Raw genomic sequence first — 23,386 nt, forward strand, 5'->3', positions numbered from 1 at the left:
ATAAAAATTATATGATAAAAAAATGATTGTAAGATTGCAATTAATAGAAGAATAAACCTTATATATACTGATAGTATAAACACTATTACAGTTGAATGCATGACACATATCAAAATTTGGGTTTCAAATTTAAATTCGAATTACGTGTCATGCATTCAATGGTAAAAATGTATACACTATCAGTGTATAGAAAATTAATTTTTAATAGAAAGGAGATTACAATCAACAATTCTAGGAAACAGATAGGTGCACAGGGGACACGGGGCCTCGAACGGTTGCTTGGAAAACTGTTCAGGCCGATTTTGTGTAAAAATGCACAAAAAGTAACTTTGTATGCATACGGTATAATTCACTTTAAATAATATGTAACTATAGAACAAAATTTTATTAATCTCACACATAGTGTGAAAAACGATGTACAAAATATAATTTGAATCTTAAAGCCTTGTTTGGATTATATTTTTCTGAATTTTTTGTGAAAAAATTACTGTAATAATTTAATATATGTGAGGTAAAAAAAATGATTGAAAAATACCTTCAGGAAAAATACAGTTTAAAAATTACTATCCAAACAAATATTTTTTTGGATCAAATCTTGACCATAAATCTTCAGAAACGATTGCATTTCCTGCAACCGTTCCTGTCTATACCTAGCTAGACTTGTACAATGCCGTGAGTTGCCCCGTGTTGCTGCCCGCCCCGGGGAAGGACGACTCAGATTTTGTCCAACAAATGAACAAATCACAGTCCCTAGTCTTTACACTCGCATTTCATTATTTAATTCCCAACATTACTTGGCGTCTCCCAGTCCAAACGGTGGAACGCACGCTACAAAACGACAGCTCTATAGTCCGCACATTCACCACATCCCACCACCCAGCATCCCGGGCTTCTCCCTCAGCGTTCTCAGATTCAGAAATACACTACTAACAAGCTTACGAAAAACCAATGTCCCATCCGCTCTCCTCACCATCCCAATCTTAGCATCCTTTTGTGCCTCCATCGCCTCCGTTGTTGTACTTCATTTCAGCAAGTTTCGATACTTTTTATGCATGTTTATAGGTTGATTAGCGGTATACGTATAATCTTCACGTGGGTGGTTGGCAATTATTGGTGGGGTTGGGGGGGGGGGGTCAAGGGATGGCTTCATCCGTGGTGTGTTCATGGCTGATGGCGGCATGCATGTCAGTTGCTTGTGAAAATGACTCCAAGACGACCATTTCGATGATGAGCTCCGACCCATCTCTGTCCTCGCGATTTACCAAATGGGCTGCTCGTAAAAGGAGGAGGGCTGTTCCTATTTCGCCCAAATGTGCAGCTGGCCCCCCTCAATTTTCTAGAATTCGTAATCTTATGAGTTCTTGTTTGGCCTTTGAGCCCTGCCCTGACTTTTGCAGGAATAGTTCTTCTTCTTTTCCTTCCTTAGCCCTTTCTTCTTCCCCTTTCTTATCTGGTGGTGATAACGGAGCTCTTGCTCTCGGTCATGGCAGGCGCAATAAGCTCAATCAACCTGTCCATTCTGGTAATCTTCGTTTTCGTGTTTTTATTGAATTTCGCCATTTATTTGCCTGTTTGATTGTATTTTTGCTGGTTTTTAGTGCTTTTGGCTAAATGTTATGGGTTTTATGTTGTTTGGGATCTGGACTTGACTTAAAGGTGAGGCCTTGGTTTGAACTGTAAGCTTTATCTGTTGTCAGTTGGGTTGGTAATAGAGATTACAGACGGATTCTTAGCTCGTGTTAGACCCTATAGTGCCGGGGGCCTTATTGCATTGTTTTTTCCTTTAAAAAAGTAACCCAAAGGAAAAAAAAAAAAAAAAACTCAGGCAGGCTTCAGTTCCTATTATTTTTATTTTTTTGGTCATTTGTTACTTAAGAAAATTGTAATCATCTGAATATTGTGAACTTTTTTTTTCAATATAGTATATTAGATAAATAGGAGTATTAGTGAAATCTACTTTCACAAGTTTGGTATTTGAGAAGAAGGTTGGTGGCAACATGCTATTCAGTCTTTATGCATGAAGAACTGCACAAGTTATTAGCTTTGCAAGAGAGAGCTGCTATTGGTTAACTTGCAGCCAATGACATTTCACATATGCTGTCCTGTGAGATTTACATCCACCCAATTGCTCTCAGAGCAGCTTTGTGGATGGCTTATATTCAAGGTTGCTGCCATTAAATTGGAGGATGCATAGCAATAACAGTATAGGTTCACTAGATTTAGGTTTCCAGATGCTAATTCCTTCAAAATCATAAAGAAATGTGATCTTTTAGAATCAATGCAGCTATTCACTGCTTGGTTCTGCTTCACCTATTTAGACTTCTTGTTAACTTGCACTTCCGCTCAGTAATGGTTATGATGTTAGCTTTTTCTGCAATCTAAGCCACTCTGGTGCAGCCCTTTTCTTTGTAAGTTATATTCCATCTATTGACATGGAGGATTTCAGGGAAAGCAGTAGCCATAGCAGTGCAGCCTACTATGGAAGCTGCTCCAAAGAAGAAACCTCCCACCAAGCAAAGGAGAGTGGTTGTGACAGGAATGGGTGTAGAGACTCCTCTTGGTGATAATCCAGATGTATTTTACACTAATTTGCTTCAAGGTGTTAGTGGCATAAGTGAGATAGAGGCTTTTGATTGTTCCAATTTCCCTACAGTATGTCATCTTAATGATCTCTGTTTTTTTGGTTTTTTTTTTTTGGGTGGATACCACTGGTATATAATTCAATCTTTATGCTCAAAAACAGAGAATTGCTGGGGAGATCAAATCTTTCACAACAGATGGTTGGGTTGCGCCTAAACTTTCTAAAAGAATGGATAAGTTCATGCTTTACATGCTGACTGCAGGGAAGAAGGCATTGGCTGATGGTGGAATTACTGAAGATATTATGGATGAACTGGACAAAACTAAGTGTGGGGTGTTGATTGGCTCAGCTATGGGTGGGATGCAGGTAAATTTTCTGTTTTGTGTCTTTGTTAGTAGAGAGTTGACTGATGGATCTCATATTGGGTTTTCATGAATGCCTCCACATGTAGGAATTGGAACCATTGCTGTCTTTTTGTGTCCATAGTTTGGTTTAAATACTTGGTAATAAGGCTGCATACGTGCTTAATTTGTAAAAGTGCTTACAAGGATGTTATGTAATGACCATGATGGTTACCTAGATGAGTTGACCAGATTTTATATCTAGACCTTCTTACATATACTGTCCTTCATCATTTCCACTGATTATATTAAGCAGTGCTCTGGTTCTTGTGAACTCAATGGTTTTCATGCACTATCTGGTTTTCTAAGCTGGAAAGTTGAACCTTTGAACCACTCTACAATTTTCTTTAGCTAAAAGAGAGATGGCCATAATGGAAGCATTTAATACGAGAACAAAAATGACGACTACTTTTACTAGTGCTCTTTTTAGCTTCTGTCATTGTGAGATCTTAGAAAAACTTTTGACATAAACTATGTATCTGGACTCTCACATCCCTTTGTTGAATAGGAAAAAGGACATGAAATTCTTTTTTACCATTGATTGTGTGAAATTTTAAACACTAGTCCAAATTTATTAACTGATTTTTAAGGTTTCCTGAAATTTTTGTGAATGGGGCAGGTTTTCAATGATGCAATTGAAGCTTTACGGATCTCATACAAGAAGATGAATCCTTTTTGCGTACCTTTTGCAACCACAAACATGGGTTCTGCCATGCTGGCCATGGATTTGGTTAGTTTAATTCCTATGCTTTTTAATACTGACTGAAGAAATTACTTAAACTGGTTGATGTCTTTCTTTTTTTTTGTCGCAACGATAGATGTCCTATAACCTAATCTAGCCTAGTCTAAGGGGAAGGGGAGGGGATTCGATGTGAGTACAGTCTCCATCGATGAAGGTCAATTAAGACCGCCACAAATTGTGGCAAATTTGTGGGAGGCAGGGATTGAACCCCTGACCTCCAGCATCACCTTTAATGGTGATGACCACTGGACCAAATGGCCAGTGGCGGTTGATGTCTTTCTTATTGTATACTTTTGTTTTGAATACAGGGATGGATGGGTCCAAACTATTCGATATCTACTGCCTGTGCTACAAGCAACTTTTGCATATTGAATGCAGCTAATCACATCATTAGAGGAGAAGCTGTAGGTGTCTTGCATTATTGATCGTGAAGTCAAGCTTGATGCATCTAAGCTGTTTTGATATTACTTTTGTGTATCATTTTTAAATAATTATGACAAGTAATTATACAGAGATAAAACATCATGCTGCTTGCCATGCTTTCTTACACTTATGGCGAACATGCAGGATATGATGCTTTGTGGAGGCTCAGATGCTGCCATCATACCCATTGGTACCCATTGTATTATTTTGTCGATTTATATTAATTTTAGCTACATAAGTTTTTGAATTTTAATGTCATAAAATTGGCTACAGGATTGGGCGGTTTTGTCGCATGTAGAGCACTTTCTCAAAGAAACAGTGACCCAAGTAAAGCTTCACGCCCTTGGGACAGTGTAATTTCTTCAAATCCCATGTTTATATTACCTTCTGTTAGTTTTGGTATTGTACACTGTCGATAACAAAGTCCTGAGTTGTTTCTTGAGCTCTGGAGCAAAAAAGGCGGATGGTAAGATAGCTAATCCTAGTTCGTGTTGTCCTTGCCAAGAAAAAGTTTTACCAATGTCGTGATCATGCCTTAAAAATGAGTTCTATATGATTAAATCTAATTGGATTATCTGATTCGGGTTTCTTTCTGTACGACAAATAACTCTCTTTTTATTTTTTTATTTTTTTGGGCACATGACAAAAAACTTCATTTTCTTATTTAACAGAATCGTGATGGATTTGTTATGGGAGAAGGAGCTGGAGTTCTACTTCTGGAAGAACTTGAACATGCCAAGGTAAAGCTAGGTTGAGACATTACTCAGATTGTGTATTTTTGTCAATGAAACAACAACGCTTGCATTTTATCCTTTTCAAAGTTGATTTATTATTCCCAAATGGACAGGGAAGAGGTGCAAATATTTATGCAGAGTTTTTGGGTGGAAGCTTTACTTGTGACGCTTATCACATGACAGAGCCACATCCACAAGGTAATCTTCTGAGCTTTTTTTTCAGCCGCATGTTGCTGTATAGATTGGATAGTGTCAGGATTTACAAATCTTCGTCATTCTGAATGTTTGTTTTCCTGGATAAACATGAATTGGAAATCATAGAATGTGTATCCTCTTGACTTGATCATTGAGAGAAGGGTGGTAAACAGTACTTGTTGATTTTGCTGTAACTTCTAGGAATAAAGTGCTCACGCAACCTTGAATATTTTGTTTAAATAGGATTGAACTAGTCGTGGAAATAATCCCACAAAAGCTGTCATGTGCAGCTTGAAGATCCAAGGGTTGATCATATGTATGTGAAAACTTTTGGGGTTTATCTAAAAGATGATTGGATGATTAAATTGAATTCATGTTGGCCAGTTCTGACTTCTGGGTTTTGTTTTATCTTGTGGATGACATGATAGAGTGAATGTTCTTCTAGTCACAGTGTAGAAATTTGTTCTTTCGCATATTTTCCTGGTAACTGATTTATGATTCATGACATTGATGCTAAAATACTGCAACTTTTTATGGCAAGAAGTTCTCATTAGATGCGCATAGAGCTTTACTGAAACTGATATATGTGGTTAGCCAAGTGGGTGTGGATGCACTTTATGCTGGTTTAAGTATATCTGAGTATGAGATAGAATCTTTTGACATCCCAAAATCTGGAAACTGTATCTGCTTCAAAGCAATATAGTCACAGCTGGGTTCATAAATACCCTTAAATGGAGGTCAAATAATAAAAAGTTAGTGCACAAATTAACTGCAGTGTATGACTAACTTTCTGTGGCATTGTGGTTTAACCTTTATAGTTTGCTTGCATAAGCAGGAACTGGTGTCATCCTGTGCATAGAGAAGGCTTTGTCTCAGTCTGGGGTGTCTAGGGGAGATGTAAACTATATTAACGCACATGCTACATCCACACCCGCAGGAGACCTTAAGGAATATCAAGCTCTTGTTCATTGTTTTGGCGAGAACCGAGAGGTTACTTTCAATTTCTATAACATGATATATTTGTTTTCTTTTTCCCAGTTTTGGGTTTTATGGTTCTGATTTGTGATTTTTTTTTTTTCAATTCCTGCAGTTACGTGTGAACTCTACAAAATCCATGATTGGCCATCTGCTAGGAGCAGCTGGGGGTGTTGAAGCTGTTGCTACCGTTCAGGTACCTTGTGTTATTCATGATTTCCTGAGAAACTTGGAGTGTCTTTTGGATCGTAACTTTAATTCGATTGCATGATTGTGGAAATGCTTTGGATGATAGGCATGCTAGAAATGCCATTTATCTGCATTCATAGTGAGTATTATTTTTTTTTCATCTATTTAAGAATTTATGGTTGCAGCTAACACTGAGATGTAACTCTCATGCTGTCTGCCTTATTAGGAAGTGCTATATTTTTCCTCTTTATTTATCTTGAAGTTGTATCATAATTTCTTTATCTGTGAGCAGAAGCAAGAAATTCTAGTTAGATATGAATATAAAAGAGATGCCAGGTTATCTATCAGGCTGCTAAGGAAAAGGAAAGCCATGATTCCAGCTTTGGATATTAACCATGAAAAAAGAAGCTTCTTACTAGGCGGCCAACAATTTCATGAGAATTTGATTGAACATCAAAGGCGTTATTGCTTTTTAGTTTAGAAACAAGCTACCAAATTTTTGAGACCCAAGACTCTGCCAGCTGTTTCTTGATCATTGGCAATGCCATGAAGATGCAGACTTTGTGCTGTAGTCATTATTTACAAAGTTAGACGCTGTGTATGTAACTGCAGTAGTCCAGGAATATGAACTTTGGAAGCTACGACATGGAGTGGAAAGAGGATATCAATAGTAATTTAACTCACACTTTCCCCTTGTAAGATCAGCTTTGTGTGTCTCCTATTATTCTTTTTTCAGACGAGGCTAGTGATGGACTAGGTCCATTAACTTGAATTCTATAACTTGTAGCACTCCATGCAGCCTTAGATGACTGAGTGTTTCTGATGTTAACCTTCTTAGACAATCCATAATTGTCAATTTACATGATAAAGGGGACCTCTTATAGCTTTTTACTGGAAACCTGAGCTACTTTGTTGTTGAATTGAAATATATAATTTAGTATCTTTTGTTGAAGGGTTTTCTTGGAAATCATTATGTTTGTTGAAGTAGTACACTTGAGGTATTTGATCAAGTGTTTGTTCTTGCCATCTTCTTTTGCAGTAATGTTTTTCATATGAGCTATCTATAGAAAATGATGCCATAATGAATAGCTTGACTGTATAAATTGGAATTTCTTATCTTGCAGGCTATAAGGACAGGATGGGTTCATCCAAACATCAATCTTGAAAACCCAGATGATGACGTGGTATGTTTACAATGCTTATAGTATCTAGTTTTGCTTGTGGAGTGACTGCTGTAGCATCTTTTATTGCTTTGGAAGGGACTTGGTGGGATTATGGCATGGTGGTTTTTGCTGTTACTGTAGAACAATTTCTAGCTTAGTCAGGAAATGTTGTCTTATAGCATTTGCTGATTTGATCCAGATGCTGCTCTATTTAATAACTGTCCTGCATACTCTCTTGCATAATATGCCAATCCTGCTAGTAAAAATGCTTAATATGTATTTGTATTTATGTTGAAGAAGAAAATGCATTTCATGCTTACACGTATTTTGGACTTTAGGGGTGGAGTACTTTTTATGCTATCATTTTGTTTCCAAGCGGGGTCTGTCTGACAAGACACGATGCTTTTATACCTTGAATCAGGACACTAAACTGTTGGTTGGCCCGGAGAAAGAACGACTTCATATTAAAATAGCTTTGTCCAACTCGTTTGGATTTGGTGGGCACAACTCTTCAATATTGTTCGCTCCATACAAGTGAATTTCTTTTGGGGGGGCTTGATTCTGCCTGATGTGATGCTCTAGGTATGTACTCATTGGTTTACGTGGAATAATCATATTCATAAATATTTCTATTGAGGTTGTCCCTCAGAGGTGACCTTACTCTTGATAGTGTGAATCACAAGAAACATGATATGTATGTAACTTGATTCTCAGGAAGATATTCAATCTTTTTAACTTTTTCGAGTACTTCAGAAATCCTCAAGGCTCTTGTGGCTGCTTTACTGAGAATGCATCATATACTAGTGCACAGTGCACTTAGTGATATTCTCTGGATTCCTTTTACCGAACGAATTGGATGTTTGCCTGTGCCCGGACAAAGGGTCTTTTGGGGTGCTATTCAAGGGAAAAACACGAGCTCCTCTGAATCCTATGAACCTATTGCAGATTTTATTGGATTTCTTCCCTCCAGACATTCCCTTCATTTCATGCATATAATTATTGTAGGGCTTTGACGATGATATACAAGGTGCCTGTGCTTGGTTTAGCCGTCTCCCTGTACAAGTAATTATTGCTGACCTGTATCACTAAATTTTGATCTTAAAAATTTGCCTGTGGCATTTATTTTTGATTGAACTGACGCAATTGAAGAAGTCAAACAACTATCATAATCGAACACTTCGTGCTCACATCACATCCGAATTTATTTTGGGCCATGAATATGTCAGAAAAATTACTTCAAAATAGGGTGAGGGGCGGATGTAGAGGCCCCAGATCCCTCCAAATACGAACTTGTTAAACCAAATTTCTACCCACTAAAGCTAAGCTCAAATGTGAGTCTGCCCTCGTTGTAAATCTGCAAAATCATTACTTTGCAGCAGTAAATAAAATGCTGTAAATGCCAATAATACCAAAGACAATTGTTGGAATTCAATGATGATAAATGAATAACTATATCAAGTAGACATGCTTCAGCCAGAATGCACTTGCCCATTTTGGCTTGTCACTGTTCTAAAAATCAATATATTCTTTATTGCTAATATAGCTGGATTTCCCTTTTTTTCCACAAAACTATCTGTAAACACGTGCATATATACATGAAGAATACATTTTCTCCCGGTTTGATACCATATCACGTACAATATCGAAAACAAAAGCACGTATGATCATTAGGATCATTGAAAATATCCTATCCCTCGTGCCTCTAGTTATAGAAGCAGAGACCAACATGAGAAATTCCCCTTCGATCCTTCATGAACCAAACCAAATGACAGCCGGAGCTAATTAAAAATCAATTCCTGTGTAAAATCTTCAGCAGCCGGCAGCACACACAATTGCATCTCTTTTTGACGACTCTAGTCTCGATAAAAGCAGACCGCCATGGCATAAGTACAAAAAAACCACCACGGTACCTTCCAGCTTTCTTCCACTGGCTGAAAAAAATTATGTTTCACATCTACCTAGTCTTCTTCTGGCCATCCTTCTTCTTATGCTTCTTCAATTTTACTGCCTTCATGGAAAGTGCACTTGAGACACTCCTACCTTCGAGCTTCTTTGTCAGCTTCACCACACTAGCCATGCCTTTTCTTGCGGCAGCCTTGTGCTCAGGCCTCCGGCTCAACATCTTGCGGTCAAGTGGCCAATAAGCATACGGCTCAAGTTTATCCTTCCTCTTCAAATCCCCACCAGCCTTCTTGCTTGAATACTCATTACCAGTGTAAGCCCACCCAGACTCGGATGTCTTCCTTCGCTTCTGGGTATTTCGTGAATTTATTGACAAATGACTATCTGCATGGCTCTTTTCATCTGTGTCAGGGTCAGATGACACATTTCTTTTTGTCTTCTGTTTCTTATCACCTTCGTGGATAATCAACCGTCCTTCAGCATCTATTTCTAACTCATCGTCCAATTCAGGTTTTCTTTTTAGATGCTTGGATGATCGAAGAGCCGATCTTGTCTTTTGTCGATCCAGCAGATCGAGTGGTTCATCATCTACTTGGTCAAGCAAGTCTTCCTGCAAGCCCTTGGTAGCTTTACGCGTCCTAGATGTTTGCACATAAGTACTTTTCAGATTACTGTTAATTGAAAGCTTAAAGCGAAAGCGCTCTAATGCAAATATTAAACTTCTTATTATTAGTCAATTGGCTAGTATAGAAACCCCAGGTTCAGAAACAGACCTAATGATGATCAAAACATACAGATTCTACTTTTTAACAGTTCGGAGTACGTATCACTGTCTCACTAACGAGCATGAAACTGCCATCCTAAACCTTTCATGTGGTCTTGGTTTAAAAAGATGTAAAAAGCTAAATGTCCATAAACTGACCTATGTGACGATGCTTTGGATTTTGACACTGATGACGTGTCCATCTTCCGGCCATTAAGTGTCTTCACATCCATGAAATCGGTATCACTGTTCTCACTTCCTTCAGCATCAAAATCAGAAAATATCCTGGTATGATTCCATTTACTCCGCCTGTAAAAAGATTGAAAAATTTGTCACAAAGAAGTATACGACTGATTATGTGAGGAACCATACTATCTTTGTATTGCCAATGAATCACCACGACTGTTACAACATGTTACTAAAATCAGCTATAAGACTTGCTCAAACGTTTCAATAATGCTTTTATCCAAGTCCATTTAATAATTTCCTTAGCATATATTACTCTAAATTCTTGCTCAATTCTAAACCCTGTACTAGGGTTGCCCCACAGAGAGAGAGAGAGATAGAGAGAGAGAACTTGGATATAGGTGCTTAAAGTATATTTCCAGAGTCAACAAGCTCGGCTACAGCAACAATAAAATCCTAGTTAAACTTATACAAACTCCAAAGGGTGGTACCTTACCAAATTCACAACGATGAAGCTTAGTTGTTAGGTTTCCTAATTCTGTGCTTGTCAAGCTTAGAATTTCTTGTAAAAATGCAGTAAATACATTAAATCTCTCTACATTAAACAAGCTTAATGCCTATTTTGTACAGAAACAGAGTAATACCAGCATGCTTCCAAGCTCAAAGGCTCACAAAGATGGAAGAAAGAAAAACCTGGATGTAGTAGCTTTTGACTGATGAGATCTGGATTCCTCGGAGTTGGAAGCAAGTTTCCTTTCCTTGCGCTCCTTAATCTGCATGATCATAATATGATAAATGTTCCTGATCAAGCCTTTCAAAAACACTTTTCTTCAGGCAATCTCCAACAAACCTTTCTTATGTTGGTAAGAAGTTTCACGTGTTCTTCAGGCATGACTTCTTTAACAGCCTCCAAACCACATTTTTTGATAAGCATTTCAAATAGCATTTTAACCTGCGCGAAGAAAGTCAGGTCTGATGTACAAAGTGAAGTAATGTTGAATGAGAAAAATAAGAAAAATTTCCAATTTGTGTAAAAAATATTACAAAATTCATTTAGTTTTCAAAATGGCCTCACTGAAGTTAAAACAAAAATAGGATGCGTAGTGCTTTCCCATGTGCAAAAATATGTGAACCTTACCCAACCAAGAAATTAGATTCCAAATTTAAGCAAGAAGCAATCAGAAGGAAAGGAAAGACAAACCTTTGCTTTGAAATGGTTCTTCCTGCTATCTTGCCAATTCAATAGGCCCTCCACCATTCCTTTTAAGTGTGTTTGCAACCATTCAACCTGGGACTTAGCGACCAGCACTTTCAACAATCCTAGACTAGCCTACATTAGAAGCAAATATTAGAGGATCACAGTATTTCATGATTGACAACCTGAAGATTAACTGGTTACAACAAAGGTTACATCAACACAAGTGTAGCTATCTATTTGGTAAAGCAAACCTTGATTATTTCCTTGTTCTTTCTCTGGAGGAGGAGAAACATGGATGGAAGAACTGTATAAGTAACAGAAACAAGATCGCTAAACTCATAAGCCAAGCGAGCTAAACCCTTCACAGCTGCACTAATCATTTGAGGGGTCTCTCCAGCCAATCCTCCAGCAACCTATTACAGTAAGATATGCATCTTTAAGATGGAAAACAGACAAAATTGAAATATTTCAATAGGTAAGAACTCCAAGATTCTGTACCATGTTAAAAAACTGGTGCAGGTCTTCTTTTCTGCCCCCTTTATCTTCATCCCCATATATGTGTCCAATTTGAACCAGAATATCATATGCTCTATTTCTTGTTCTTTTATTGACCTAGGAGATAGGATACAAGCAAATGAGACGTTTTTACTGTATCTAAAACTGCATTAAGCTGTAAGCCAGGTTTCACAGAATGTGCACACACTTACAGTAGAAACCTCTCTCTCTCTCCCCCCTCCCCCCCCCCCCCCCCCCCCAAAATATATATATATATATATCCCCCCTCACTCAAGAAAAAAGAATGATAATCCGAAGTAATACCATATTTGTCCAAGCAAAACTATTATAAATTAGTATCCAATTCTAGAACTGCATTCCCCAGGTTTGTCATGATCACCAAGTGTGTCTGTAGCTTTTGAGATTACGAATAATATGCAATTGAACCTTCCATAAATGATCATGTCAACATTAACTATGCTTACAATTCCAAACCAATGTTAGAAGGACCACAGGAAGAGAAGTCGCTGAAATTAAAATTAGGAAGGATATGAGAAGTAAAACGTGAAGTCATTGTAATTTGAAAATCATAAGGAACATAATTTTACTTGTCAGATATGACACGTGTACTTAGCCCCTACTACAATGTTAAAACCCAAGTAGTGGATTCTACTTTTATCAATTAGCTGTGTATATTGGAATGGCAGTGGGTACCATAAGTCATGCCTCACATTCCACTTCTACTGAAACCACCACACCTTCTTCACTACCTGAACCTCCTCCCCTTTCCCCAAAAATTCACCATTACAAGCCATTTTTCCCATGATTGTTGACACCTCTCAACCACCCAGTGAAGCCTCGCTACAAAACCACCTCATCAATATCCCGAACAGCATGCCATACCAAGCTATACTAAAACATAGCAAGACAACCAAGAACAACTCTTCAATTAGACACTGCAAGACAAGCAACTCAAGAAACTTTGGATTTCAAAATCTCCCCTTATAATAATACAATAACCAAATACAGCAGAAAACTGAAGGTCATGGCGATTAAGATGCCGTACCTCTTTCAATGCAATTACCATATCAGTCGGGAAACCAACAAACCAAATACAGCAAAAACTAAAGAAGATTATGGCAGTTAAGAAGCTATACCTCTTTCAGTGCAAGAACTATTTCAGTCAGGAAAGAAGAGATGATGTCACGCTGATTCTGCCCAGATAAATCCTGCAGCCAAAGGTGTAGAAGTGCAGATAAATTCTCATGCTCGAGTTCAGACAAACAATTCTTCCATGCATTCTCAGCAACAAGATTTTTGCAAGTAAATGAATTTCAAGATCTTGCTAATCACCTTTGACATATGGACAATCAAGAAATACAGACAGTCAAGCCTATGACGCTTGGCCGAGAAATGACAATAAGGAAGAACCTCAATCATCAGATTAAGCAGCTCTTCAAGCTTTCTCGAAATAAATTCATCTGAGTTCTGTGAAAAAAATAGAAGGCTTATAAGTTCACATATATTTGAAAATTGTATAAGTGGAGCACAACTCATCACTTTTATATTAAATTTATCCATATCCAACACAGCAAACACAAATGTTATTCACCCCCCCCCTCTCCCCTCCTGCTGCTATATGGATTTAATTTCTGTTTGGCTTGTTGGGGGGGCAGAATGAAGGTACTCGCATCCAAAATGAACATCACTCATGTACCCTGCAGTGTCTAAGAAGCTACAGTACGTCAATGTTCCTGGTAACAAGATATGTCCAGTTTCCAAAAATTTGTCAAGATTTCTCACTACCATTGCTTCCCTAGAGATTATTCATTAATCTAAACAGAGTCTTGTACTACAGAAGGTCAAACTTGCAACCAGTCTAATACCACTCCTTTGCAAATCCTTGATAAAAGTGCTATAAAAAAGAGAGAACTTTCTTGCAATACATGTTTAAAGCCTCCACCTATGGCATACTATTTTTTTTAAATAAAAAGTCACAAACAGTTTGACCACATCAAACAACTAAATGATCTTTTTTATAGTGATCCCAGCAGCAGAGTAGTCAGAGTAAAAGGGGGAAAAGGGAAGCATTACCCGGAGAATAATGGAAAGAACTTTGTAACACTTCTTTTGAATTAAGCCCTCAACATCCTGCACTCAAATTTTTTCTACAATAGTCAAAATGCAGAAATTTTCTTCTTTCATGAAATTTATGTAAGAAGAGGAGACATTTGACCTTTAATCCAGGCTTTATAGCAATAAATAGAAGATCAATTTCTTTGGCATCCAAGCCAGGCAAAAGTGAAACGGCCAGTTCAAATAACTGTGCCCTGTACATACAACAAACCAAACAATAGAAAGTCAAAAATAACATAGACTTTCATAGCAGCTCATTCATTCCAGTCAATTTTCTGTGAGTCACAAAGTGGCATACAATTGCAGAATCTAAACAAAGAACCCACCTTGCTGTTGACACCGAGCTTTCACCAGAAATGTCATCAACCTGCATCGATTTGGAGTTTCTAAAGTTTTCCGCTTTACTTGCCTCTTGAGTCACCTTCAAAAGCTTCTGCATTGTGGTCCTAAAGAACCTTGCAACTACCTCTTTTTCTGACACAGAAGCAAGCTCTCCTATTGTACTCTGTAAAACATACCAATTATACAATTCATCAAACTCGACAAGGTTAGAAGGGGATTTAAACACATGTTCAGGAAATGAGATTCAACAAGTTTTCCTTTTCTCTATTTATAAGGAAAAAATTGGCAATGATACCATAAAGTGAAACAGCAAAATTATTAACTATGTATTATATTTCTACTAGACATCAAGAGCATAAGCAAACCCATTTAAGAACTCCACTAACTGTTGAGAACTATGTTACCCACCAACGCTTCCTCAAAATTTTCAAAATTCATAAAAGGTATCAAACAAAAAAATAGATATTGAATTACTATCAAAGTAAGTAAATAACACACTATATACTTTGAATGAGGTGTTGCTTAAAACTAAGACCAAAAGAAAAACCTCTCATCTACTTGCTGCTTCCTCAAAATTCTCAAAGACTCTTAAGTACCATGATAAAACGTAAGAGAAAAGATTGTTATCTTCATCACCATCCTAGTTTTGCACAATAAAAAAGAATGCCATAATTTTGTTTGAAATGAGATATGGCACAAGACAGAGTCAAGTTCACTGTTTAAAGAGTTTGGATATTCACATTTGGAAAGCATCTTCAAATTGAAAACACAGACAGCACCCCCTGAATTCCAAGAAAATGTAACCTACAATCTAAAAGCCAACCAATCTTGAGTTCTGACTTAGACAGCGCAATTTCTAATTTCAATTCTAAAACCATACTCCAGTCTCTATTTGAGATGAACTCATAACATTGCACAACTTGATGGACAGTCAATTTAAATTGGAAGCTAATTCAAAGTTATACTGTAAAATGTGAACAAAATATCCTCATTCAATGCAACCTTTAGAGGAAATACTGAGTTACAACTCGGAGATGTAAAATTTTGTGAAGTAATGACCTGTATAGAGCCACTAATATCTTTGGGAGCTTTCAAGAAGACTCCCGACATAACAGATAACAATTCGCGAGCAGAGGACCTCAAGACACTTAAATTATCGGCTGCAACTTGTGGATTGTAAAGTGCAATTGCTCGTTGTTCTGGAACACTTAGGTCAAAGATGGACATGTCCTCTTTTCCTTCCAGATGTCCCCTATTCTGCTGAACAAGGATTTGCAAACTGGAGCATATTATGCCCCAAACATCAGGTTCTTCACGAAGCGCAGAACAAAGTGCTTTCTCCAGATCCCTAAAGCTCTCAGCCGTATCTTGAGGGTAATTGCAAAAAGATGGCAGCAAGGACCACAAGGAGTATACAATTCCATCTATACTCCTAGCTGAATAAACTTTTCCTTCTCGTTCAAGCTGGCACAAGCAAATGAAAATAAAGACTCTGCAACACGAATTAGGAGGCGGCTAGAAGGAACATTAGCATCAAAATATCATACCAATGCTGACTTTCGTGACATGGCTCCAATCATGGGTAAAATTGACTCAGTAAAGAAGCTTAACCGAGCACCAACAATATATTGCTTCAAAATTGGAAATAACCAAAGATTCGCCTCAGTTAGGACTTCAGAATCCAACTTGAGTGGTAAAATGCTCAAAAATGTTTCAGGTCCCATTGCGCGAAGTGCAGATCCAACACATTCATGCAGCTTAATCAACAAGAAAACTAGATATCAGATGATAATTGAACACCTGTCATATGCTGAACACAAAGAAGCAAAAATGATAGAAGTCTGTACAAATAAGATCCACCAATTACCTCTCCCGTAGGCAGTCTTCTCATCTAAAATTTTACAGAAACCGTCCATATAGCACATTACTAGCTTTTACCCAGCAGCTTATATAAATATCCATAACTTATAAGCTAGAACTAAAAGCACTTAGTGACATCACATATTATCGTATGTTTATTGAGACTCTATCTATCAGACCAACTATTAAAATCTCCAAAACATAGAAATAATTTCAGGTTAAAAAGAGGGGCTTTCTCATGGTCAGCTAGCCAAGGATTTCACCATTGCATGCAAAAGTATATGCTTTTTCTTAGAAATAATCAAGGTAAGCACCACATATCTCATATTTGCATTCATCAAAATGTTAGCATGTTACGACTGCAAAGCACCACAATATAAGACCAGGATACAGAAGCTTTTCAATCAATAACAAAGAGAAAGCAAAACACATGAATAGATGATAGAAAGTTTTCCAAGAACACGCATAGATAGAAGAAAATGAGCTAGAATCATGTCTTAAGGCACCTAGACTTAGATAAAATCTGTATCAGATTTTGCAGAGCTGAATATTATGGTGGGTACAGTAGGTGCCAAGGAAACAATTAAAAAAATCATTGAACAAAAAAGGGAAAATATTCCATTGGAGGCACAATCCTAATGAGGTATCTAGACTTCTTCAAAAATCTATTCACTTTGAATCCATGACCAACTTTAAATTTAGCACATGATCAGGATCGATTGCGGTCCATTCTCAGGGCAGAGGTATTTTGTAGGACAGCACAATTCTCAAATAAAAATGACAACTTTTCCTAGGAGACAAAATACTAAGAGACCAGAACTGCAACAAGGAAGAATAATGAAACAAGTGGGTTCATTTGAAAATCATTATTTAGAAAATATTTCCCTTGGGAGTGTTTGGGTACCACATTAATTGGAAAAATTATTTGCTTGCATCGTAAACATGTTTTCCAACAACTTTTCTATCACGCCAACCATCTTTTTGACTCACACATGTCACGTTGCAAAAAATTCTACAGATTATCCTAAAATTTTTTTCCAAATAGCACCAATCCAAACACGCACCTTAGTATTCCCCAAAAACATTTACCAACCACCTTTTTATCTCACATCACATCAAAAAAGTGCAAGAGTAAAAAATGCAAGTTTTTCCAAATAATCTTCAAACCAAAAAGAACCAGGGTTATTCCTCATCTTATGTATGTAAGCCAATAACACAATGGTGTAAGAGAAAAAAAAAACCCACCTGTTTTCTGAATGGGAAGTCCTCATCTGGCAACTTTTGCATATCTGCCAAGCTCTGAAGTGTACCACTTAAAAAATATGATGCATATTGGCCTGAAAAATGCATTTTGGCCACACATCAGTACAGATTTCTGACATTATTTCACTGGGTTATATAAGAATTACATACTTGGAAAAAAATAAAACTTGAAGAAAAATAAAGATGGTGGCATTATATCTATGTGCTTATATACGTATACCATACTAAAGTGGAAGCCGGAAAAAATTTACTATGTACATAAAATAACAAAAAGTATTTCATCCTTCAATTTGGTTTTTGTGGGGAAGGGTAAGACCTTCCTATGTAATTCTGGTCAATTAGCAATCCTAGTTACAAGTGGTACATGGCAGAAACAGCCCCGGTGTAGTGTTATTTATACATTTGTGCTGTGCTATTGTGAAGATTAGGGATAGGTTAATAGTCAACTCTTTATTAGATTCAATGAAACTTCTTATAAGAATTTATTTGTATTTGCTTTAATTTCATACTGTGTCATAAGCACTTGGAACGTTGTGTGCACTATGCTATGTAGTACTGCCAGGAGACCTGTGCACTATGGGCGACTGACAATAGCAACACGTATATCTGTCCTGTAGAGCCAAAAAATGATGCCAAATTGAAGTAGACAGAAGATAAAGGAATGCACTTACCTAATTTATAGAACATTGCTGAGATAACTTGTAATGACACATCCCAGACAGCAGAGAAATTATAGTCAACTAATCTTCCAACAATTGCACACACCTTTTCAATGATAGTTGGCACAGATTGCCTTGCGTTTGACATAACCTGGTCGACACCCTGTTTGACCAACTTTTCATCAACGCATGCATCTATCAGGCTCTTGTATGCATGCATTGCTGCTAATACAGCCTCCTCGTGTTCAGAAGCCAAAATATCTGCAGAAGCCAAATATCACATAAGAAACTAACCAACAACAGATCAAATTTCTACTATCAAACTTTTGAATTGGTTTGTTGAAACCATTTGTTGAGGAAAACAAAAATTCTATGCTACGTTAATCTACTTCATTAATGCCTTTATAAGCAAATCATTTTATTTTCTTGCTCAAACTTTAGGATTTTCTAAACTAGCTTGATTACGGTGTCAATAATAAGAGCTTTCCCATGTTAGCTTTTCTTTTCATAGTCATACAGGAGTTTCAAAGTATCAAAATCAGTAAACCAAGAGTGCTAAAGCATGACAAGAAGATATATATGAATAACGACCGACGGGACTTAAAGTTTTCCAAACAAGAAGAATAACCTACCACTGAGGGCATTGAATACAATAGGAAGCTTAACAACACAAATATGCCTGTTAAGAGAATAAACTTTTCTTATCCCAACATCTAACAATCGAGCTGTAAATGTCATGCTCTCAGCAGATGTTTCATTTGAAGAGACTGAAGTTGCCAAGGAGCATAAAAGGTCAAGAAGGGCTTCAGGGGAAACTTCTCCAGGTGGGTTGAGACAAATTGCATTCAGACAATCTGTTATTCGCCTAGTGAGAAGAGGTTGTTTTAAATCCAAGAGAGATTTGAAGTTCTTCAAGATGTTGGTTGAAGACTTTCCAGACATGCAAGGGAGACAAACTTTCAGAGCATCAAGAACATACAGAACCTCCTGTGCTCCTCTGGGGACTTCAGAAACGTTTGAATTGGATCCTCCAGCTAGCAGAAGAGACCGTTCAAAAACTTTCAATATGGCTTCACTAGCTGGTGTCAGCAATGCAGCATGCAGTGGAGACATACGATACAATATCAAGACTTCACGTAGACATGCATGTGCCTGCTTTCTTACCTGCATATGGTAAAAACAACATTCAGTACAACTGAATATGTCTTAAACATATGAATACTTGAGAATCAATAAGCTTTGACTCCTATTCACAGTTTTTCCCTCTTATCAAACAGAGCAAAATGTTTTTTTTTTCCCTTTAACACACGTCTATATCTTTTCAGTGTCTGGACTTTATCTCGACCATGTAACTGCAAAGCTAATGGAGAAAGGAGATAATTTGGTTATCATAACAAGACAAATCCCTGAAGCACTTTGATTGCGCTTGCGTCTTTCGCCAGTATATCATAAAAGCTCTATTGCTTTCTTTGGTGGACAACACCTATTCTAATTCAGATGCACTAAGCATTTCACATGCTCAAAGTTGTATCCTAGTATACTTGACATCCTTCTTAACTAATACACAAATTTAAAGAATCAACCTCGCTACTGAATAATTCATGCTCCTGCTACAAACCCATCAACATTTTGTTACTCACAGTTTACAATAACTGAAAGGACAGACGCTCATAACTTAACAGGATTAACAATTGAAAACACCCAAAGAAAAATTGAAAACACAACTAAAAGAAGTAAACTTTAACACCAAAATTCCAATATATTGATATGATATACTCTAGTACGGTCAAAATGAAATGCATAAAAGGCGTTGAAAAACCTCAAAAGCAACAAGTTTATTGAAATTTTAAGTTAATGATTGCTTAATTTATTATTTTTGGCTGACCTTTGTTCTATCATCGGTTATGCAAGCAACTAGAACTCCGTAAAGCTGAGCCATATCAGACCAGCTGAATTTCTCCTTTGCTGCAGCCAACAAATGCGAGACGCACTTCAGACCCGGAACAATCCCATTGGGACCAACCGACTTGACCCGAAGAATCCGAATCAAAAGGTCCGACAAGTAACCAAATTTCTTCCTCAGAACCGCGTTATTAGACTTCCCAGTGACGACAGACAAAATCGTAATTAGGGCATCAACGAGGTGGCCGGGAGTTTCCGTTTCGGATGCCGAAGAGAGGCGGTGGAGAGAAGAACAGGTGGCGCAGAAGTAGGAGAGGGGTTTGAGCGGGAGATTTTGTTCCTTTAACTCCAGCGTCATTGCACCGATGGCCGTGCATACGTGGAGGTGATGCTCGTTTGCAGCGTCGCCGAATTGTGAGAGAATTTCAGCGCATACGTCATCGTGTGGGAATTGGGGGTCGTCCATTTCAATGCCTTCCATTGTTAGGGAGTGAGAAACCCCAGCCGGCCAGCAGGTGACGGAAGGCAGTGGCGCTAGGGTTTTAGGTGGAAATGGGTTTAACAGAACATATTAACATTATAGTATTATTATTATTTCGTTTAGAAGATATGGAAATAAAGTAAATTACATGACTGCCCCTTAGGTCTGACATAACCACAATAGCATCCCAAGTAGTTCTTAAATCTGCACTAATAACCTGATTTTACATTTTATTTCATGCATTTACCAAAAGAAGAAAACAAACGAAATTTTCATTTCATGTGATAAGAACTCCTTCGAGACTAAACAATTTTAATATTACTTTTGAAATTCTTAATGCAGTCAAGATCATTAATCATAACTTTATGTACATGCAGTGACAAATATTTGCGGGAAGTAAAACAATTGGAAAAACTCTGTTACTAATTTGCCAATCGTAGGGAATTTCAGTAATTAAAAATTGTTTGGAAGTACTTAAAAAAACATTATTGGTTGTCATACAAAAATTCCAAGGAGCATTAGCTTCAATGTAAACATTTTGAACAGGAATAACTTAAAAGATTGATGATAGAAGGAAGTGAAGTAACTTAAAACAAGTCAAAAGTTCCTTCACATCAAGAAAACAGTTTCTGATTTTGAGAGTTCCTTCACTAAAAGATGTTATACACTACTAGTCTTTTATTTAAGACAATCGATTGATGTTGCTGTGCCAATTAGGTTTGAAATGAATTAGTGCTGCGTGAGTAAGAAAATATCATCATCATTCGTAGCTTTGATATGATGAAATTGTTGATTTTATCAGTCCTCTGTGCTAGCTACTCCAGTCTATTCAGAACTTTTGAAAAGATGGTAGAACAAACTCGTTTGCTCGTTTCCAAGACCCCAAACCCAAAACTTTTGGATTCCAGAGTTGTTTGGTTAGATGCATTTCCAGATTTTCTTTTGAAGGCTGGTTCTTTTGATATGAATGAATACAGCATCTGGTATCTTCCTTTTCTTTTCTTTCGTTGCTAAAATCCCCTGATTACTTAGTTCAGACCCTGCGGGGCAAAATATGCGCATTGCATTCGGCATCTGCAGTTGTGCGTCATACCAGAACACTCTTTCCTAGTAATAATTATGGCGAGTGGGCATGAGACAGGCGCATTTATGAGATAAGGATTTATTGAGCTGAAATATTTAACTCACATTTGTCCTCATTCTTGAATAATCCGAAGCCTGAATATTGCGCAACTAGACTATTATTACTAATACGATTTTCCCTGAATCCAGCTAATAGAGACAATTAATCCTTAGAATGCCTGTGCTAAAACAGACGGTAATCGTGATGCTTAAGAACAAGTGGTGGGGTTCTCCGGTCATGGCATCCCATCATGCTGTTGGCTGATCATTTCGGCATCAATATGCCATGTACGTACAGCTGCTACTGCTATGCCAAGATTCAAGAGAGCATGAAACGATTTCTTTCAAACTACGCAAATGAATGACTCACCAGATACTTTTGTCATACAGAATGACTCATGGGCAGTAGTCAAATCAATTTAAAAACTATTGCAAAATCTGCTTCTTTTTCTTCATTCAATGAGAAAAGAAGAAAGAAAGGTAACAATAATAATATGCAAAAGAAGTTGTACAGCCACTACTTTGACAAAAAAAGATTAATAATTTAACACTCACCAATCAGCGAACACAAATTCATACAGATTACAGACCTGATAAAAACTCAGAAAATCCATAGTCATCATGTGACAAAAAGGTTCATATATATATAAGTTACAGAAAAGCATGGTACTACGTACTAGGCATCTCTTTTCTTTTCTTTTCTTTTCTTTTTTTACCTTTTTCTTGAAGGTTGTAATTCCAAGATTGATTAACCACGGGATCCATCAAGACGGTTGATGAGGTAGAGAGCATTACTAGTAACTTTAGCAACATTGGTGATGGCCCTTTTGACATCAGACCTGACCTGAGCATCAATCTCCCTGAATCCATCTAGACAAGTATCTTCATAAGTCAAGGCAGCGCTCACCCAGGTCTCTGCATTGCTCAAATGCCACTTGAATTCGCTGCCCTGGCGGAGATTTTGGAGCTCTGAAAGAGTCTTGGTGAGTTCATAAACAGACTCACTCATTTGTTGTATGCAGTCACCTAAAGCCCCCCGCTCTCTCTTGTTGTGGCCTTTGAGTCGTGCAAGGAAGTTGGAGACTTTGTGAGATCGAGAAATGCTGACCTTGACTGCTGCCTGGGCTAAGCCCCGGAGGCTGTTGGCCTGGCCGGAGTAGGAGGAGAGGGTTCTGAGGCAGATGTTGGGGTAGCTGGCATGAGCACATGATGCATGGACGAGGTCTTTGGGGGTTTTTGAGGCGGTGGAGGAGAGGGAGGAGGAGAGGAGGACGACGACGACGAAGAAGAGGGAGAGGTGGAAAGAGAAAGGCAAAGCCATTCTCAGACGGAGTATCTCAGTGTCTTGTTACTTACCTGTTGGTTTCTTTTTCTAAGGTAGGTTTGGGGTGGGAAATGATGGTTCAATCGTTAACAGCTAGGTACATAGATAGTGTGTTGTGGGCTTTGAGGGTGAGAAAGAGGGAAGTTATTGGTTTTATTTTGTAGGGATAGGTGAGTTTAGAGTAGAAAGAGATTCTTTAGTATATGGTCTCGAAGTTGGAGAAAATTAAAATATGAGAATGTCCTTAGCTATGGTGATCTTTCGGGCTTTGAAAGAATACAAATATGTTTTGGTCAGGTTCACAATCTTGTTACTATATTTTTGCCTACGAGTAAAAAACGTGAGATAGC

General features: G+C 37.7%; 3 protein-coding genes across 7 annotated transcripts; 1 reads left to right on the plus strand and 2 right to left on the minus strand.

Annotated features, from left to right (window-relative positions):
• The first annotated feature begins 1,016 nt into the window (after window positions 1-1,016).
• LOC140009481 (3-oxoacyl-[acyl-carrier-protein] synthase II, chloroplastic-like) lies at window positions 1,017-8,532 on the plus strand. Of its 5 annotated transcripts, none has more exons than XM_072055169.1 (14): window positions 1,018-1,522; window positions 2,456-2,652; window positions 2,744-2,947; window positions 3,602-3,712; window positions 4,033-4,128; window positions 4,292-4,337; window positions 4,421-4,500; window positions 4,819-4,887; window positions 4,995-5,079; window positions 5,912-6,066; window positions 6,167-6,247; window positions 7,365-7,424; window positions 7,825-7,985; window positions 8,118-8,532. In XM_072055169.1, the coding sequence occupies exons 1-13, from the start codon at window positions 1,141-1,143 to the stop codon at window positions 7,939-7,941; spliced, it is 1,683 nt and encodes a 560-aa protein (XP_071911270.1). In that variant the 5' UTR covers window positions 1,018-1,140; the 3' UTR covers window positions 7,942-7,985; window positions 8,118-8,532. The 5 variants fall into 5 exon arrangements, with proteins under 5 accessions (XP_071911271.1, XP_071911270.1, XP_071911269.1 ...); XM_072055168.1 differs by having other exon boundaries at window positions 1,019-1,522; window positions 2,447-2,652; window positions 8,157-8,376; XM_072055167.1 differs by having other exon boundaries at window positions 1,019-1,522; window positions 2,447-2,652; window positions 8,122-8,359.
• Window positions 8,533-8,908: 376 nt separating this feature from the next.
• Window positions 8,909-20,673, minus strand: LOC140009480 (uncharacterized). Its single transcript, XM_072055165.1, has 18 exons — window positions 20,093-20,673; window positions 18,840-19,371; window positions 18,220-18,468; window positions 17,531-17,622; window positions 15,973-16,182; window positions 15,485-15,889; window positions 14,410-14,588; window positions 14,184-14,277; window positions 14,042-14,098; window positions 13,301-13,435; window positions 13,105-13,176; window positions 11,951-12,064; window positions 11,704-11,865; window positions 11,456-11,584; window positions 11,105-11,206; window positions 10,948-11,027; window positions 10,228-10,377; window positions 8,909-9,943 (listed from the first exon to the last, which is right to left on the minus strand). The coding sequence occupies exons 1-18, from the start codon at window positions 20,588-20,590 to the stop codon at window positions 9,358-9,360; spliced, it is 3,846 nt and encodes a 1,281-aa protein (XP_071911266.1). The 5' UTR covers window positions 20,591-20,673; the 3' UTR covers window positions 8,909-9,357.
• Window positions 20,674-22,130: 1,457 nt separating this feature from the next.
• On the minus strand, window positions 22,131-23,283 carry LOC140009482 (pectinesterase inhibitor 3-like). Its single transcript, XM_072055171.1, has one exon. The coding sequence runs from the start codon at window positions 23,031-23,033 to the stop codon at window positions 22,461-22,463; it is 573 nt and encodes a 190-aa protein (XP_071911272.1). The 5' UTR covers window positions 23,034-23,283; the 3' UTR covers window positions 22,131-22,460.
• Between the last annotated feature and the right edge of the window lie 103 nt (window positions 23,284-23,386).

Source organism: Coffea arabica, chromosome 6e, assembly GCF_036785885.1.
Source record: "Coffea arabica cultivar ET-39 chromosome 6e, Coffea Arabica ET-39 HiFi, whole genome shotgun sequence".
NCBI lineage: Eukaryota > Viridiplantae > Streptophyta > Magnoliopsida > Gentianales > Rubiaceae > Coffea > Coffea arabica.

Excerpts from the sequence above, each read along its gene's own strand:
- LOC140009480 (XM_072055165.1), bottom strand. The coding sequence starts at position 20,590 with ATGGAAGGCATTGAAATGGACGACCCCCAATTCCCACACGATGACGTA. Across the intron at positions 13,177-13,300 it reads TGATTGTCCATATGTCAAAG|GATTTATCTGGGCAGAATCA; the intron begins GTGATTAGCAAG and ends CTTTGGCTGCAG. Across the intron at positions 10,378-10,947 it reads TCAAAAGCTACTACATCCAG|GCGGAGTAAATGGAATCATA; the intron begins GTTTTTCTTTCT and ends ATCTTTTTACAG.
- LOC140009481 (XM_072055168.1), top strand. The coding sequence starts at position 1,141 with ATGGCTTCATCCGTGGTGTGTTCATGGCTGATGGCGGCATGCATGTCA. Across the intron at positions 6,067-6,166 it reads GTTTTGGCGAGAACCGAGAG|TTACGTGTGAACTCTACAAA; the intron begins GTTACTTTCAAT and ends CAATTCCTGCAG. Across the intron at positions 6,248-7,364 it reads AAGCTGTTGCTACCGTTCAG|GCTATAAGGACAGGATGGGT; the intron begins GTACCTTGTGTT and ends CTTATCTTGCAG.
- LOC140009482 (XM_072055171.1), bottom strand. The coding sequence starts at position 23,033 with ATGGCTTTGCCTTTCTCTTTCCACCTCTCCCTCTTCTTCGTCGTCGTC.